The sequence below is a fragment of the Acomys minous genome (genome assembly GCF_964271855.1).
Source record: "Acomys minous genome assembly, chromosome: 7".
Classification (NCBI taxonomy): Eukaryota; Metazoa; Chordata; class Mammalia; order Rodentia; family Muridae; genus Acomys; species Acomys minous.
In genome coordinates this window covers 121,420,609-121,439,957 of record NC_140488.1, presented here as the reverse complement: position 1 = coordinate 121,439,957, position 19,349 = coordinate 121,420,609, and the positions used below count along the sequence as shown (strand labels likewise).

General features: G+C 39.4%; 2 protein-coding genes across 5 annotated transcripts in view; one reads left to right on the top strand and one right to left on the bottom strand.

Moving 5' to 3' along the window:
* Nucleotides 1-10,491: 10,491 nt before the first annotated feature.
* LOC311601130 (E3 ubiquitin-protein ligase RNF168-like) lies at nucleotides 10,492-15,735 on the top strand. Its single transcript, XM_084788534.1, has 2 exons — nucleotides 10,492-12,852; nucleotides 13,158-15,735. The coding sequence occupies exon 1, from the start codon at nucleotides 11,479-11,481 to the stop codon at nucleotides 12,847-12,849; it is 1,371 nt and encodes a 456-aa protein (XP_084644660.1). The 5' UTR covers nucleotides 10,492-11,478; the 3' UTR covers nucleotides 12,850-12,852; nucleotides 13,158-15,735.
* A 2,928-nt stretch (nucleotides 15,736-18,663) lies between these two features.
* Nucleotides 18,664-19,349, bottom strand: part of ACOT9 (acyl-CoA thioesterase 9) — a 78,856-nt gene continuing 78,170 nt past the window's right edge. For all 4 annotated transcript variants that reach the window (XM_084791133.1, XM_084791132.1, XM_084791131.1 and 1 more), the window contains one exon: nucleotides 18,664-18,826. In XM_084791133.1, the coding sequence (XP_084647259.1) occupies nucleotides 18,738-18,826 (89 nt within the window). In that variant the 3' untranslated portion in view covers nucleotides 18,664-18,737. The remainder of the gene's footprint in view (nucleotides 18,827-19,349) is intronic.

Sequence of the window (19,349 nt, the reverse complement as noted above, 5' to 3'; positions counted from 1 at the left end):
TTGATTTGTTGTTGTGATTTCTTGGGTAGTACCAAATCTATGTCACAGTCCAAAGATATTTACTGATCAAGGTAGACATTAAACAAAAGAAAGCATTCTGTTCCTAAAGTAAGAAATAATAAGTTGAGCAAACTCACAATCAACATAGCTGCCATTTATGAAGTACATACCATGTGGCTGGCATTATACTTTATTATCACAACTGTTTATTGTAAGATAAAGAAAGAAGTTCGGGTAAATTACCCAATGTTAACATATCTCGTTAGCATAGGCAACATCAGACTTTGGACTCAGATAAGCTACTCCAGTGTGTGAGCTCTTAACAGTCCACTGTGGCTCACATTTCTGCAAAAGTCTTTGAACAGAGAGTGAATTGTGAGCCCCGTCCACAGCTTCCAATATGGTTACCTGTCTCCCATAGTCCATGCTCATTGATCTGTAATAATACAAAGCTTTCTGGCTCCATCCTTTCCCTAAACTCACATTTTCAATTTAGATGAAATCTAAAAGTAGTTGCTTATATGTTTGTATTTCTTTTAAGAAATTAAAAGATGAATTTTTAAGTATATATAGCTAGCCATATATAAAGCAGAGCTCCTCTACTACATCATCCAAGCATAGCAGTTACTTTATGGTAATTCTGTTTTCCATGTAGTTAAGAGGCCTGGTATTCGGAAGAATCTACCTCTTGCTTTCTTCCGTTTGAATGCCCTCATTATTCAAATCCCCTTTCCCTGGAAAAGCTATCACTATGAGTGGTGGGCTTATTACTGGCCACCTGGCAGGTGATTAATGATAGGCTTTTGAAAATGAACATAGGGATCTAAGTGCCATTTGAGTGATGGCTTACAGTAAGAATATTAGAAAACAGCCTTGTAGTAAAGTTGGAAGCTTTATAAAATAGATTTGTGGGAACCTTAATACACCCATTCCAATTAGACTCCTAAGATGTACTTTCTATATGTAATAAGCCTCTATCTTTTGCTTGTTTATTGAGGCACAGTCTCACTAATTCTAGGTTAGCCTGGACTTTCCTGTGTGACCCAAACTGGTCTCAAACTTTAGATTGTCTTACTGTCCTAAGTGCTGCCATTACAGGCATACACCATTATACCCAGAACAATTAATCTGGTCTTCATAAATAGGTTTGGTGAAGTTTTGTCAGATTCGTGTTCACTTTTAGGTAGGAGTAAACTTTTTGATCCATTCGAAAAATCCTGTCATTACTGTGTCAACATCCAGCAACTTTTTTATTATAGCATCTGGCAGAAATAATGGCCTAATGATAAATTTCTGCTTTGAAGGAATTTATTATTACTTAAGCTGTGTTGATAGTGTGATCATCTCTGGGTAACTACAAATAAGTAAAAACACTTAATGCTCCTGATTGCTCATAACAACTTACAGACATTCCTAAGTTAAAAACTACACCCTTTTTTGTCTGTTCTAAACTTACCAGTGTAAGTCAACAGGTCTAAATGACACCCTAAACACTGGCAGAAAGTGATTCAAAAGGATGGTTAACTGCTGTACTTGAAAGAACAGGCCCAGAGACCTGTTCCCAGATGTTCATCTCCCTGCCATTGCTGCTTAGCAAAATGAGGGTGGTGGTTCACCCTCAGTGGTCATGGCACTTTTTTAAAGCTAAAAGTCCTTTGTTGGCTCTCTAAATGGTTTTAGGGCTAAACAGTAACAGTGAAGGGCCCACTAAAGAAATGGTTTTACTGTCTAGCTAAAAATGGAATTTAAGTACAAGAAGAGAGGTATATGGGAGGATCTATAGAGAGGAAATGGAAAGAGAAAATGATGTCATGATACCAAAAGCAAAAAAGAATGGAACCAGGTGGAGTTGTTCCGTTGTTTCCTCCTGAGTTAATCTAAGGGGCTGGAGAGATGGTTCAGGAGTTAGGAACACTTACTATTCCTCCAGAGGACCTGAGTTCAGTTCCTAGTAACTATGTCAAATGGCTCAACCACCTGTAAATGTAGCTGCACAGGATATAATGCATTTGGCTTCTGAGGCATCTGCGCTTGTGTACATAACACACACATATAATAAAAAATAATTCTTTTCAGACAGTCAGTCTAGTTGGGCATGTCAGTCACCAAGCCAAGAGAGTAGCCCTCAGAAAGGCAGGTTCATCTGAAGCCATGCAACCAAGATAGGCAGAGTAATTAGCCCTTTATTGAGATAATATACTTTTTTTCCAGAATCCCAGCCGCCTAGAACAGTTCTTACAAGCCACCATGAGGTTCTGTTAGATCTGCCCACCTTACTGAGGGTGTAACTTGCTTTTTTCTGCTGTCATTTTCTTTCTGTTACTGGCCAGAGCCTTATTAGCTAATACTTCAGGCCTTTTCACTCTTTCTCTAAAGCTGCTGGTCCACCATATGGAAGGCATAGCTTTTTGTCTCCTATCTCCCTCCTTTGGACAGGTACTGAAATTCAATTTTTCTCCCCAGAGATGATGATGATGATGATGATGTGTGTGTGTGTGTACGTGCGCGTGCGTGCGTGTATAAACACCCTTAAAATTGTTATCAAGTTTAAAAATAATTGTGGAGAAGCTGCGGGCAGAAGGCTCTTGGGTAGAAAATGCACTTAGCATAGATGGAGCCCAGGGTCCAGCACCCAGAAAAAAGTGCTATTACCATCAAGTGGTTAGAAGTCAGGGATGCTGCTAAACATCCTGTCAAGCATGCAACAGTCCCACAAGAGAGTTAAGTGGCACACCCCTTCAAGAGGATTTATAAGCAGTTAACAGCTGCCTTGGGAGAGTAGCTCATGAGATCCTCCCCTCCCTAAATATCTATATCCCTATACATTAGTGAATGATTGCTAAGGGAAAAATAAATTTTGTCCGTGATACAGCCACTGATAAGGTACATGTGGTCTTAAAAACAACTCACCTGTGTTGCTGTAAACAATGGTAATGACAGGTCGGAGAGGGGCAAAAGTGTGACAGGATTAATATGATTATACTGTATTGTATATGTGTATAAAATGTCACAAACGTGTGTAACTAATATATCCCACAACAAAAAATGAAGCTATACAAAAAAGAATTAGGACCTAGGCTAGAGAAATGGATCATTTGCTCTTTTGAAGGATGAGACGTCAGTTCCTAGGATACCAGGTATGTACATGGTACACATAAATACTCACGTGCAAAACACGTTTAAAAAATATTAGGACAGATATCAACAGTGGTAAGGCTGAGAATCCATGTTCTAAAGATAGTGAGTGGCCAATGCATCAAGGAAAATAGGAAGCTATTGTTATTTAATAGGTTTCTGTGTAGATGAAAGTAAAAATCATGCTATAGGAGTTCATCCCAAATCGTCACAATAGGTGGCATGAAGCTTCTGTTGAATATATTAGGCACTTCTTTTTATATGTAACATTTTTAGTGTTCTGTTAAATATTTAGTTTCCAGTTAAGTATTGTCAGCATTCTGAGCTGGAGAGGCAATGGTAGGAGGATCACAGTATGAGGTCATTCTGATGATTATAGAAAATCCCTGCCCCCAAAAAAGCAAAGGCCAGGATAAGAAGCTCACTGGTCTTTCTGCTTCTGGTATACACTCACTTATATCTGCATATTAGACCAAGGGGCATGTCACATGAAAGCCTTCAAGTACCAGGAAACTGGGACAGTGGGGAGGACATCCTATTGGGACTCTAGATGAGACAAGCATGGGAGAATGGCAAAGTAGAAGGATCCAGAGGGTCCTAGAAACCTACAAGTAGAACATTATGATAGGCAGATTTGGGCTCAGGGGTCCTACTCAAACTAAGGCACCAGCCAAGGACAATACAGGTTGTAAACTTTAAACCCCTACCCAGATCTAGCCAATGGTCAGAACATTCTCCACAGTAGAGTGGAGAGTTGGATATGACTTTCTCACGTACTCTGGTGCCTCATATTTGACCATTTTCCCTGGAGGGGGAGACCTGGTGGCACTCAGAGGAAGGACAGCAGGTTACCAAGAAGAGACTTGATACCCTATGAGCATATACAGGGGGAGGTAATCCCCCTCAGGAACAGTCATAGGGGAGGGGAATAAAGGGAAAATGGGAGGGAGGGAAGAATGGGAGGATACAAGGGATGGAATAACCATTGAGATGTAACAAGAACAAATTAATAAAATAATATATATCTTGGAAAAAAAGAAATAAATGATGCTCATCATCCTTTTTGAGGTAGGCTGGGTGTTGCTGGGAGTCAATGAATGTTTAAAGTAATGAAAACATTTTTAAATGCCGTAAAAAAAAAAAAAGAAGAAGAAGAAGAAGCTCACTGGTACAAAGCTTACCCTGATGGCCCTAAGCTCCACCTCCAACTCTGAGCAATAAAAGAAATGAAAGAGAGAAAAGGAAGGAAGGGGGAGAGTGAAGAAGGAAAGAAAGAAAGAAAGAAAAGAAAGAAAGAAAGAAAGAAAAAACAGTTAAAGGAGTGCACTGCATTGTAACTTAAAGACCACAAGATGGCAGCTAGCACAAGGAAACAGAACAGTGACTTACTTAGTACCGGGGCTCTTTCAGGTTAAGTTTGAGAGTAAAATACGAAATGATTTTTTCTCCCTCAGGAGACAGGGTCTCATGGAGCCCGGCCTGACCTCAAACTCAATTTTACAAATAGAGAACTTAAGTGAGAACAATTCAAAACTAAGTCCAATTCAGTGAAGCATCTTGTCTTGTACTGAACACATACTATCCATGGCAGATCAATTATTTCTTATCATGACCCAGTTAGAGGTACGTTTTCTATCATTAGCTACTACTTATTACACAAATATATTAATATATGTCACATAACTCATTAGAAATGATACATTCTGATTACTTTAAATATTCACAGATCATTCACTAAATTTTGACCCAGTAATTTCAAATTCAGTTTGAAAAAATGTTTTACAAATATGTGGGTATATTAAACATGTATTAAATATAGGATGCAGCAATGCCTAATATGTCGATACTTTGGCAACTATAATTTTTCTTATAACCATTACGTTTTTCATCATTTGCCATATTTTAAAAGATTTTTTCCTTTTTTGTGCACATACGTGTTTATGTGAGTGCATGTACATGTATAGCATGCAGAGGCATGTGTCTGGACAGTGCATAAGAAGCCAAAATCAGCCACAAGTGCCTCCTCTATTACTCTCTTATCTGTTCCTTTTAGGCAGGGCTTGCCTCCCTCCCTCCTCCCTCCCTCCCTCCCTCCCTCCCTCCCTCCCCCCCCCCTCTCTCTCTCTCTGTTTCTGTCAGTTCTGGTTCCCTGTATTGATCAGTGGCTTTCTCTGATGTGAGAATCTCCTGGCTTAAGGCCTGTGCTCCCTTCTGTTGGGAGCCCTAATCCTGCCAGGTTGCCCAGAGGAAATCCCCATCACAAACCTCCAAGTGTTCTACTCAACGAGTGCTTGCCTATTTTGTTGCTTGACTCCAGTCAGGGTCCCTATGTAGAGGTGTAGAGGGGCCAGGCCTCTCAACCAGGGCCCCTACTATCTATCCAGAATGCACACAGGGAGGGGGAAATAGATCCCCTGGGTGAACATTTCTTCTACTTCATGCCTGCTTTGAACAACCAAGGAAGGGGAAAAGTCCCCTGGCCTGAGCCCAATAGAAAAGAATTCCTAGGTGAAGCTAGGTATTGCTGCCTCTGGATTCTAGAGTGTGAGGAAATAACAAGACCTCTTAACACCAGCACAAAGGGGGCCACTGAGATCCTAATTTGGATTGAGACTAAACAAAACGGCATTTGGGACTTTAAAAACAGCTCTGACTTGGGCTCCAGTCCTACCACCTCCAGATGTCTTGAAACCTTTTCATCTGTTTGTCCACAAAACAAAAGACACTACAAAAGGGGGTTTAACCCAAACTTTAGGGCCACAGATAGTACTAGCTGCCAGAAATGAGAACAAAGGCCTAAACCATCAAATACCATAGTTTTGGGGAAGTTGCTAAATGTACCAACCTTGATTTTTGGCTTCTGTAGTTCTGCTTCTGGCTAACTGTTCTTGTTAACTGAAGTATGTTAACCCAGACTATGTTTTTTGTGCTTAAAAGCTCACCCTGAGAAAGGCTGGGGGGGGGGGGGGAGGGAGTCACACTGGGATCCTAAACACCCAGTGTAGTTGCTGGCGGGCTAATAAAAGATTTTGTATTGTTCTAAATCTGTCTTAGTAGTGTTTGTTTTCTAGTGGGTACCTCCCAACAGTATAGGTTTAAATGGAATTAATTGGAGCTGGAAAGAAGACTCAGTGGTTAAGAGCCCTACTGCTCTTTCAGAGTACCTAGGTTTGAGTCCCACCACCCATGTCACTGTTTACAACCTTCTGTAACTAGGCAATATGTACATCTTCCTCATAAGGTCCAATGACAAGGCAACGTTTGATTACACCTCAGTTCACCCTGAGGAACCAATGAGTTTATTAAGCTTACTTACAGAGTATTTGTTAGGGCTTATGAACAGGAGCATTGACTTAAAAGCAGTTTCTTTGTTTGTTTGTTATGTTTTGGTTTTTGTTTGTTTGTTTGCTTTTGAGGAGGTGTGGCTGGCTACTCAGGTGATGGTCCAAGCACCTCCTCACCCCACTTTCTATGAGGGAATGTCAACAGTCTGTACTGAGCAAGCAGACATGGCTGGTCTAATGAAAATGGCAGTTGCTCTGCTTGGAAGATGTTACAGTATTTCTCTTTAAGTGAATTATTACGATGAGTATACACATGAAAAATATGTTCCTCAATACGGTCACATGATCAAATGTTGTAGATATTCTGGGTGAGAAACAAACATGAAAAACAAGTTATTTCCAGGAACCAATATACATTTGTAAATAAGCAACTTGTTAGATATTAACAGAGAAGAAGCAAGCAAGGCAATTTCTCAGCCAGCTTCAGTTACAAAGAAACAATTATCTTAAAAAAATAATCTTATAAAAATCTTAAAACAATCATAAATCTACACTTTTATATAAAAAACAGCTCTTTTCTAGTTTCAATCCTAAAGGTGCTCATCTATTTATTAATATTTTCTATTAAATCATATCAGGAAGCTGAGGACAAAAATAAGTATAAGAAATTAGTCCCAGCCGAGTCAAATGGTATATACTCACTTATATCTGGATACTAGCCCAAGGGGCATGTCCCATGAAAGTCTTCACTTACCAGAAAAGTGGGACGGAGGGCACGACATCTTGTTGGGACTCTAGGTGAGAGAATCATGGGAAAATGGGGAAATAGAAGGATCCAGAGGGTCCTAGAAACCTACAAGAAGAACATTATGAGGGGGCGGATCTGGGCCCAGGGGTCCTGCTCAAAGTATGGCACCAGCCAAGGACAATACTTGCAGTAAACTTCGAACCCATACCCAGATCTAGCCAATGGACAAGACATTCTCCACAGCTGAGTGGAGAGTGGGGTCTGACTTTCACACGAACTTGGGTGCCTCATATTTGACCATGTCTCCTGGATGGGGAGACCTGGTGGCACTCAGAGGAAGGACAGCAGGCTACCAAGAAGAGACTTGATACCCTATGAGCATATACAGGGGGATGAGGTTCTCCTCAGTTACAGTCATAGGGGAGCGTAGTAGGGGGAAAGCGGGAGGGAGGGAGGAATGGGAGGATACAAGGGATGGGATAACAATTGGGTTGTAAAATGAATGAAATAATAATAAAAATTAATTAGTCACCATGAAGTCCAGCTTCAGTGAGAGAGTCAGGTCAGCTACTAACTGGGGAACTGTCATATTGTCTTTGCTCACCAATCTCAAAAGTCCCTAGCTTTACTATTGAGGGTATTTTTTCTTAACTTCAAATTGTTCCCTAAGGTTTTCTGCCTGAGAGCCATTAGCAAAACAACTTTACCTACGCCTGCTGAACAATCTATTTTTCCAAATTCTTTCTAAGGATAGTGGTCCTTTTTAGCAATCTACATCTGAACGTTCTTTTCAAGGGTGGTGGTTGAATCATTAAGCTGCTCTAGTAGCAATGCCTGAAAGATCAAGCACTGTTATTGCACATGACAATGATATCCCATAGTGAGGAGCTAGAAGCCCCCTTATAATACTCAAACAATTCACATATTGAGGAAATTATAAGTACCGCAAAGGTAACAAGCAGAGATATACTTCATAACAGGATCAAGTCCTTAGAACACTTAGTTCTCAGGGTTGTGCCTCACCGAGACACATCCATCGTGGCTTTGCTAGCTGGTGGGCCATAGTCTATGAGTACTAGAGCTGTTCTGCTGGTCCTCCTGCATGGCCCCCAACAAGCTACCCCACATGGATGTTGTGAGCCAAACTCAGGTCCTCTGGAAGAGCAGCCAGTGATCTTGACCCCATCTCTCCAGCCTCAAAATGCATTACATTTTGTTATTAGCAAAATAACAGATAGATAGTAAAGGCCTAATATTCATTAGCCATATAATACATTTCTTATTATAATCTGATTTTTGTCAAAATTGTGCCACATTTTGGTAATATACCTACCATGAAGGTCTGTAAACCAAATGTGAAGTTGTCAATTCCTTACAAATGTTTTCATGCTAAGGTAGAAAGCATCATTAAATTTTAGCTTGAAGGGTAGGCAAGATGACTCATTGGTTAAAAAAAAAAAAAAAAAAAAAAAAAAAAAACCACCACTTGCTACCTGAAGATGGAAGCTAGAAAAACTGAGTTCAATCCTTGGAACTGACATAAAGGTGGAAGGAGAACTGTTTCCAGTCACAAAGAAGCCCTTTGACCCCCACCCACATGCCACGATATGTTCATACATATAATGGCAATAATTTTAAACTTATTTTTAATTAAAATTAGCTTGAGGAGCTAGGAGTGGTATCACACAACTTTAATCCCAATACTTGGAGGGCAGAGAAAGGTAAACCTCTGTGAGTTCAAGGCCAGCCAGGTCTACATAGTGAGTTCCAGGACAGCCAGAACTACATAATGAGACCCTGTCAAAAAACAAAACAAAACAAAACCAATTAACTTTAAGCAATTGGCCTCAAGCAGAAATAGTAACAAACTTAAATTATTAAAATAGAGAAAAATGGGCCAGTAAGATGGCTCAGTATGTAAAGGGGTTGACTACCAAACCTAAGGACCTGAGTTTAATCCCCAAGACTCATGATTCATATGGTGAAAGGTAAGAGCTGACTCCCACATGTTGTCTGTCCTCTATCTTCTCCATACACAGACTGTGGTACAGACACACATACATACACTAAATTTTTAAATGTGATTAAAATATCTTAAATATGGAAGAAAATGAATTATGAACTAACCATGACCATCCTCTGAAACTAATTATTTGCATCTTTCTCTTCTCATATACAAGATAGTGAATGAGTGAATCACAGTGCTAAAAGATTATTATTCAGTTTGTAAAGTTAAGTACATTACTATAAGTTAATATTTTATAAAATATCAACAGCAATAGCAAACAGCTATACTCTGTTTTTTAAAAAGACTTTCAGCCCTTAAAAGTTGCAAAGTTCCGTTATATGTAAAGTGTCATTTTAAATTTGTGTTAGTTAGAATAGAAAGTAGTGAAGGCTTTATGTAAATATTGAAGTTCCTCAAAAACATAGAAATAGACCTGCCATATGATCAAGCAGCCCCACTACTAGGTATATATCCAAAGGAAATAAAAGTGATATCTGCTTATGAATATTTTTTGCAGACTTATTCACAACAGCCAGATAAATGGATAAAGGATATGTAATGAGTACTGGAATATTACTTGGTCATAAAAAGAACAAAATTATATTCTTTGCACATGGATACAAGTAGAGGACATTATGTTAAGCAAAATCAATCAGGCATGGGAAAAATAGATATTGTGTGTTCTCACTTGTATGTAGAAGTTGAAAAGTTGGCCTCATTCAAGTAATTATAGTGGTTACTAGAGCTTTAGAAGAGGACAGAAGGATGGTGAGTGGACTAGGAAGAATAACTCTTATGTCGCACAGCACAGCATGTTAGCAATTAAGGACACATATTTTGAAGTAACTACAAAAGTGGGATTTTGAATGTTCCTAACACAGAAAAAATAACTTTTTGAGGAGGCTTATATACCAATTGCTCTCATCTGATCACTGCACACTTATTTATGTTTTGAAATATCAATATTTACCCATAATTACATATCATAATGTGACTTAAAACAGAATATATTTGTAAAGAAACCAAACTAATTATTGATACTTATACCAACCTTTTCTTGTATAATGTTTTTCTTGCTATAAAACAGAGCATGGCCTCCACCTTCCTAAAAGTTACAGAAATTCCTAGTTTGCTTAATGTGCTCACAGATATTTTTTAAAATGAGTTTATGATAAAATAAGTTGTTAAGAGCTGGTATTAGAAAGTGAAGTATTTTTTGTTTGTTTGTTTGGTTGGTTGGTTGGTTGGTTTTTCAAGACAGGGCTTCTCTGTGTAGCCGTGGCTGTCCTAGACTCGCTTTGTAGACCACACTAGCCTCGAACTCACTGTGATCCACCTGCCTCTGCCTCCTGAATCCTGGGATTAAAGGTGTGCGCCACCACGCCCGGCTTGAAGTGGGTTTTTAAAATTTATTATTTTGTGTGAATGTTTTGCATGTCTATTCACCATGTGCATACAGTTGTCCTTGGAGACCAGAAGCGGTCACCGGATCTGCTGGATCTGGAGTTAGACAATCGCTAGCAGCCACATGGGTGCTAGGGATCAAACCGTGGTCCTCCGAAAGAGCACCCATAGCTCCAGAGCAGTGAAACAGGGTTTTACAGGCGCTACTCTCAGTCTTTTGTAAGTTAGCATGCATTATAATACACCTATGGAGGGTGCTGTCAGGTCAGGCAGTGTTTCAATGTGACTTGTGAATAAAGCTCAGCTAACAAGAATTCACTCAGGAAAAAAGGTGCTTGAAATGAATTTAGTCCATTGCCATCTAGCACAAGACACCAGAACTTCTGGAAAACCAGTAGTACACTATCTTCAGAGTCTGCATATTGAAGAAAGAACTAAACAAATTTAGAGCCTTGGTATAGTAACAGCATGCCTATTATCCCAGCACTTGGGAGGCTACAATACAAGAATTACAAGGTCAAGGCTTGTCTGGACTACGAAGTCAACCCTGTCTCGTATTCAATACAAAGCAATTTTCAAGTTTCCTCGAGATACATTCTAACGGTTAGGTAGTAGGAAGACTGATCACAAGTTCTCCCGGGAAGGGAGTTTCCAGCGAGCTGAAGCTTCGGCTTCCGTAACAGGATATTAATCCCACGTAACGGAAGTGTCCCACATAGCGGAAGTGAGAAACTCTCTGCGCGCCATTACTGTTGCCGCTAACCAGGGAGCGTTCGGAGCGTTCGGAGCGTTCGGAGCGTTCGGAGCTTTTGGAGCGTTTGGAGCGTTTGGAGCGTTCGGAGCGTTGGGAGCGTCAGATCACGGTACTGGTTTTACTTGGACTTTATTAATTTGTTAAAATGGCCTTATCTAAACCCCACGCCTTGTCTTTAGAAGACTGCCACTGTCTTCTTTGTATGGAATTCCTCATTGAGCCCGTAACTCTGCCTTGTAACCACACGATGTGTAAATTATGCTTTAAAGCACTTCTCCGAAAAGCATTTTTATCCTGCCCGTTCTGCCGCACCTGGGACATTTCATGGGCTCAGACCCATACTCATGTAAACGGTTTTATCAATGAGGAACTGTGGGAGAGAATTCAAGCTCAGTATCCAGAGGAATGTAGACAAACGGTCACTGAGGATGAACTGCTACCATTGGTCTTCAGACCTAACTCGCCAGTTCTGGTGATAAGTAATCCTGGGGAATTGAGGAAAGAATATGAAGAGGAGATGTTAAGGATGGAGGCTGAGCGCCAGGCCATGGAGGAAAGACAAAATAGAGCTACACAGGAATACATAAGACAATTACTGGCAAAGGACATGGAGGAGGAAAAGTTATGGGCAGAAAAGTACAGACTGAACGAACAACCACAAAGGGAGGAGGAAAAAGCTAAAAAGTACAGTATAAGTGATCCAGGCGCATCACCAAGAAAAAAAAAGAGAAAACAAAAACATTGTGACAATGTCCCGAAGATTTCCCCTCTTTGGTCTCAGTTTGAGTCAGTAACGCAGTATGAAGGTGTGCAAGATGGCAAGAAAATATCTGAAAAAACTGACAGTGATGGGAAGAGCCCTATGGCACAAGCAAGTAAAACTAAAGGAAATTTACCAGCAGCTACTCTGTCAGGAGGTTCGGTGATTCCAGAACAAGGTACATTAAGTCCACATTATACATATCCTTACAACTATGATGTGAAAGTGGACAGTTCAGACGATGAGGCACCAAAACCAAGCTGTTCCAAACAAAAAGTGTATGTCCCAATTAAGAACATTAAATCACAAGCTACTGCTGCTCAATCTTCTGCCCAAACGGGGAGTGGGAGCACTGGCTCAGGCATGAGCAAGGAGATTGGAAACAAGGCAATTGAGGCACAAGATAAAATGTGTCAGCCCTTGAGCCGTAAACATACTTCTAAAAGAAAGCATCAGGAATCTGAAGAAGCCGGTGAGTCTGGCACTCTTCATGAAATGCCTCTTACATACTTCTCAGATGAAGAGGAAAGACAATTCTTTATTACCCAAAAGATGATTGATTTGGAGAATATGTATTTTAAGAAGCATCAACAAGAAGAACAAGATAGATTGTTTGCATTGGAGCTTCAAAGAGCACTGGATGAAGAAGTGAGGGGAACGTCAGGTGAAAAGCCCCCATGGGAATATTCATATGACTACAATGATTTCCCTCCAGGCACCTCATCAAAAGGAGATTGGAAAGATAAGAACATCTGAAAGGTAAAGGAAATATAAAGTACTTGATATTTAAATTAACCATCTTTTTAAAAGCAGTTGAAACATTTAGCTAATGTCAGTGGGACAAAGATGCCAAATTCTATTAAAGAGAATTACAAACATAAAATTTTCATTGCCCATTGCCAAGTAATCCATACAAAATTATTTTTCAAATGTTTTGAGAGGTAAACAAAATTATTCAGGGGTAGAATGTTGTAAACCTCTAAAACTGCACTGTGCTAAATATTTAAAATTGTTATTTGAGGGGCATACTTTCACTATCTTTTTTGACTTGTTTTTTGAAACAGGGCCCCTTGAGAGCCTCCTGCCAGCCTTCTGAGCACTGTGTTTAGAGTTGTGCACCACTACATCAAGCTGCACTCATCTTTAGCAGACCTTATGACTACAGACAATATAAATGTGGTACTATAAAACTTCAGTGATAAACAAGGGTGCATCGCCTCTGTGCTATTAATATTTGTTCTATGGTTAGTAGGGGTGATAATTAAGTTTGATAGTTTTTATGGATATAAAATGCCTTGGCAATACTAAGACCTCTTAAGGTTTTATATCTCCAGCCCATGAATTGCTTGCTAGTCAAAGCAAGCTCGTTGAAAAGGCTTTGTTTGTTTGTCTGGTTAGTTGTTTGGTTTGGTTTTGAGTGGAATAAAGAGCCAGGTAGATCTCTGTTAATTAGGTGAGCTTGGTTTATATTAGTAAGTTTCAGAGGGCTACATGAGACACTTTCTTAGTCAAAATAGGACCAAAGTTAAAGTGGAATAAAAAAGGGCTAGAGGTCTAAGTTAGTAGTAAAGTGCTAAGTTCTAATCCCTGGTCTGGAAAACAAAAATGAAACTGGAAAAAGAAGAAAAGAATAGAAATTTACTCCAGAGACTAACAGTAAAATGTTTTATGGTAAGAAACCTGAAATAATTGCATTATTTCCACAATAGTGTTCCTTCTGTTGATACTAAGTTTTATATGTATTGAGACAAATAGTAAGGTATTTAGGGGACTGGATTTAGTGGCACAGGCCTATAATCCCAGCACCTACGATATTGAGACAAGAGAATCAGAAGTTCAAGACCAATCTGGGTGCCATGGCAAGACCCAGTCTCAAAGTTTTAAAAATAGGATTTGGGAATTTAGTAGAGAAGTAGCGTATTTAACTATAAAGCATAAGATCCTGGTCTTGTCTCCCAGTGCAAAACATAGAATAGAATAAGTATGATAGATGGTCTTGATCTGGTGAAGTACACCTCTAAGTGGTCCCAGAGAGAATTTCTATGTACGATGGTGACTGAAGAAAATAGGGCCTCAGATGGAAAAAGCTGCAGAAGCCAGCAGACATTTAGATTCCAGCCTCCAGCTGTCAACATGAGCCTGACAGCAACAACTCTCCAGGGAACATCTAGATCTTCAGTTCCTGACTACTCGAAGCTTCCAGAAGACACCTTTCTGTCTATTAGTTTTATTTCATTAATATGAGCTTTTAGCAGAAATTTGTAACATTTTTAAGAGTCATTTTTCCTTTTTTTGTCTTTCACTTAACAGGTTAATAAACAACACTGTAAGTTTCCTTATATTTTTATACATAGTTTTGATTGATCCTATCCTCATCTCCTTGACCCCTACTCCATCCCCTCCTCTCCTCCATCTCCATGACATGTACCCCTCCTACACACACACACACCCTCAATAATCTCCCCTCCATTTTCATATTAGGTATTCTAGTACTCTCCCTACTTTAAAGCTTCATTTCCCTCCCTCTAATGTGCCCCTTTCTAGTTTCCAGGCCTCTACATACACACCCACTCCCACATAAGTTCACATACCTAAAACTTAGAATCTAGGATTCATATATGTAGTGTTTGTTTTTTATGTCCTATGGCTAATCTACCTTACATTAGTCAATGTTTATCTCAATGTGTTATTCTCTAAAATTTGTAGAGATTGTAATCTTTATGTACTTAGTGTTACCTGTACCAATTTTATTGTATATTGGATATTTTTTGTGCAGCTGGGGATCTCATCTAGGACCCTCAGATATTGGGAAAGCACTCTAAGACAAAACTATACTCCCAGCTCTCTGGTGCTGATTTCCATTTTTTGCTTTGTTTGTTTGTTCGGTTTTTTGTTTTGTTTTGGTTTTGGTTTTTTGTGGTTTTTGTTTTTGTTTTTGTTTTTGTTTTTTTGAGAGACAGAGTTTCTCTGTGAAGCCTTGGATGTCCTGGACTCACTTTGTAGACCAGGCAGCCCTTACAGAGATCCTCCTCCTGCCTCTGCCTTCCCGAGTGCTGCGATTACAGGTATGCACCACTGTACCTGCCTGTCAGTTTCAATTTTGATTTGCTTTTTCTTACAAAAAATGACCTTTAAGTAATGTTTGTGATGATAAAATAGTATTACTTGTAAACTAACAAAATTTGTTTAAAACATAAATATATCTTCTCATTGCATCAATATTGTTTCTTAGAGCAGCATTTCTAGGAAGACATTTTTGGAGCACCTCAAAATAAAACTTACGTAATTAAACCTTCTTAGACTAGACCATAATTAAAATTTGTAAAGGCTATACTGTGATATATGTAGGATATCTGTGAAGATGTCTCCCTAACTAATGTTCATTTTAAGGTATATTTTTCTCTATTAGTCTTTGCTCTTATTACCATATGTGAATTTGTTAGACTAATAAGATCAGTGCCATTTATTAGAATGCACTGTTAAATTTTTCACTTAAGTAGAGTATAAAAATAGTAAATTTCTCAGTGAATACTAAAGCTCTATAGATGTTAAGAATATAAACATAAAAAATAAAAACAAACTTAATAAAATAAAAATGTTCTTATCTATTTCTTTGAGACAGGGTTTCAGCCCAGACTGTCTTCTAACTTACTATGTAGTTAAGGATGATGTCATCTTCAAAATCACCATCATTATCATTATTGTTGTTGAGACAGGGTCTCACTATGTAGTATCAGCTGTCCTAGAATTCGCTACATAGACCAGGCTGGCCTCAAACTCAGCAATCCACCTGCCTCTGCCTCCTGAGTGCTGGGATTAAAGGTGTGTGCTACCATGCTGAGGTTGACTTTAAACTTGATCCTCTTGCCTCTGTCTCCAGGTTGGAGGATTATAGGTATGCACCACCATATCCAGTTTATATGCTGCTGGGAATGAGCCCAGGGCTTCATGCATGCTAGACAACAACTTTACCAACTGAGATATAGCCTCAGCCTTTTCAGTTCTTAAGGAAGAGAAACAAATTCTTGAAACAACATTTATCTTTAAAAGTGTGCTTTAATTTCATCTACTTAAAAACCTGTATTTTAAAAATAAAAGCAACTCTGTTTTCTATGCTTGAGGGTGAACATGCCTGGCAAGCAATCCACCACTGAGCAAAACAGCCTCAGCCCAGAACTCAATACCTGTATTGGTAAATGCTAACAAATTTTGGGTTAAACTTCTGGCACCCAAATTACTTGGAACGTTTAATTAAACACAAAATATGCTATTTTTTAATCTTAGGATTCAAAGAAAGACAACTAACAAATGTCATTTTACCTATCAAATGACAAAGACATTTTTAAAACAAAAGGCAAAAATCTGGAAAAGTCTGGAGAAACTTTGGACACATAACAGAGTGTGCTGAACTGTTGTGGAATTTTCTATCTTCACCATGTACATGCTGTTTGGCCTAGATAGCTTACTTCTTCACACTATTCCCGAGGAAAGAATTTAGGGGACAAAGGTTTTAGGTGTTTAGGATAATTCTTAAAACACTGTGTTAAGAATAGAAAAATAATTGTGAAAAATCTTCAGTGTACATGAACAAATGGTTAGTGATGTATACAAAAAGAAATACAGCCAATTTTTTACATGAACTTCACTTAACGGGGATCATATCCATTTAGCCTTCTAGGTAAGTCATAGGTACCCATGTCATACCTAGATCTTTGAAATGCAGGACCAAATGGCCAGGTGAATCACCAAGTGGTAGTACAACTGGATCCCATTGAACTAAACTGCATGCCTCAGGGTGAGTTGTTAGTTGCCATGACTATTCATGCCAGATACTTTATATTGATTGTGATTTTAATAAATATTATGCAAATGAGTTTTAAAGCATTCCAGCTTATTCCCAGGCTGAGCTTATTCCAAGGCTGAGCTGTGTTTGTTTTTATTGATCTAGAACTCTTACTGATGGACACTGCCAGAAATCCCTTCCATCTTCTATGGAGCCTCTATTTTGCTCCCTAGTTTTCTAAATTTGACCAAGTTTCCCTTCCATTATGGAATAAAATGTCTAGAGTGCTAATTAATGGCACTGCTGTCTAAATTGTAACATTGTGGTGGAACACATGCAAGTTCCTTAGTTTAATCTATGACACCAAAAAGAAAACTAAAAGGAATGGGTAAGGCAAAGAAGAAAAGAGGTGAGGAGAGGGAAGAAGAATGGGGGTGGTGGGTCAGGGAGGGAAGGCATAAAAGAAAGGAAATGCTTCCCTTTGAGTTCCCAGTGGGTGTGACACCTCCCCATTATATTCCTCGAATTTGGCATGTGATACTTCTCAGGAATACTCTGCATTCAAGCTGCCAGCAGTCCAGGGCTGAGCTGCTGGACTTTGACCAAGGCACTTAACTATGCTTCAGTTTCCTGTTTCCTAAGTGGCCAATCCTATGAGGAGTTACATATCCTGCTTCTCTCTGATTCTTGAAAGAAATATGATCTCCACAGTTATGTGAAGAGCGAGGACAGACTCTGACATGAACTCTGGTGCTCCATATTTGACCACCTCCCCTTGGTGGGGAGGCCTCATGGCACTCAGAGAACGAATAAGCAGGCTAACAAAATGAGACTTGATAGGCTGTGACCGTATAGTGGGGGAGGAGGTCCCCCTTGGTTTTGGACCTAGGGGAGGGGAATAGGGTGAAAGCAGGAGGGAGGAACGGGAGGAGACAAGTGATGGGATAACAACTGAGATGTAATCTGAATAAATTAATAAAAATTTTTTAAAAGAAAAGAAATAATCAATAGGATGCTTGCCAAACTAGAAACCCACTTACCAGCTTTCTGCTCACTACAATCTGTAAAAAGTTCTTTCCCACTTGTACTCGGGACTTGCACCTGATCTGCTGTGTCAGTGATAGTGTGGGTCCAGCTTAAGCTGAACAATAAATAAATGAGACCCTTGTATTTTTGCATCGTAAAAAAAAAATATGATCTCATACAGGCCAAATGCCTGCCTACCATGAAAATGCTCCAGAAGCATGAGCAGTTACTGTATTTCAATCAAGATATGTCCTACCTAGCCCATAGCATTGTGTATCTAGTAAATACAAGCAGGAACAAAGGGTTCTGAGTTTCCTCATCAAGCTCATGCCTGAACACTTCACAAAAGCTTTAGATTTAAACCCTCTCATAAATCTTTACAGATGCCACAGACTTTCAGGAATTCCTTTAACACCCCCCCATTCCCCGCCTCCCATCTACCCTCCATCAACAATAAAACCATGGAGAGGGAAGCAAAAAAAACCACAATCATATAGAATTGATAAGATTTTAGACAGCAGAGGCAAATCAGTCATGGTTAAAAGGAATGACACTCAGAAGAATGTGTCCAACTGTATAAAAAGACATTGACTGAAGTCTTCGGAAGACAGTGGTTGGAAGCAACATAGTAGGCTCAAAATTCACATCATTGTAAAAGATTTTATTGTTTAATCATTCTTTCACCCTTCAGCTCCATCTGAGCATTCTAAAAGCTATATATATTCCCCTCCATGGGGGATGAAAAGCAATGTGAACATCAATACTTTCAAGAATGCCTTTATTTGGCACTACGTGGCTGTGCAGGGAATGCTAGTTTACAACAACTGATATTATCTTAGGGCTCCACAGGGCAGTCCTTTTCCAAAATCACTGGGACATTCATAGCCTTGAAATGCCGTTGTCCATCTAAATACAACATGGACTCTGAAACACAAGAAAGACACCGTGGGAGAAATTTGCAGCACTCTGAACAGTCCTACAGATGAATGACTGTTTGGGAATACTAGGAAAACACTGCATGTACAAAACCAACAACAGGGATATACTTTGGGGATGGGGATTTACAACTATCTTAAGAGAGTAGAACCTGACTCTATCCCTTTTTGTTGGCTGCACCAATCTTTTACTATCAGTGGCTGCTTGCATTTCACACCAGCTCTGTGTACAACAGCTGTGCAAAGCATCAACAGCCACTCCTGGAGGGTCAAAAGTCATCTTTGTCCTTCAGGGCCACAGAACTTTCAAATTAAAATCCACCAAAGACATGTTCCTGGGCTAAGAGGCATGGAAACACTGCTGAGGATAATTTAAAAGAAGAGGGAGGGCTAGGAATATAACGCAGTGGTAGATCACATGTCTAGCTCATGTGAATCCCTGGGGTAAAGGTAATTTAAAAGAAGAGGGCTGGAAATACAGCTCAATTGCAGAGTGCTTGCTTAATACATAC

Excerpts from the sequence above, each read along its gene's own strand:
- LOC311601130 (XM_084788534.1), top strand. The coding sequence starts at position 11,479 with ATGGCCTTATCTAAACCCCACGCCTTGTCTTTAGAAGACTGCCACTGT.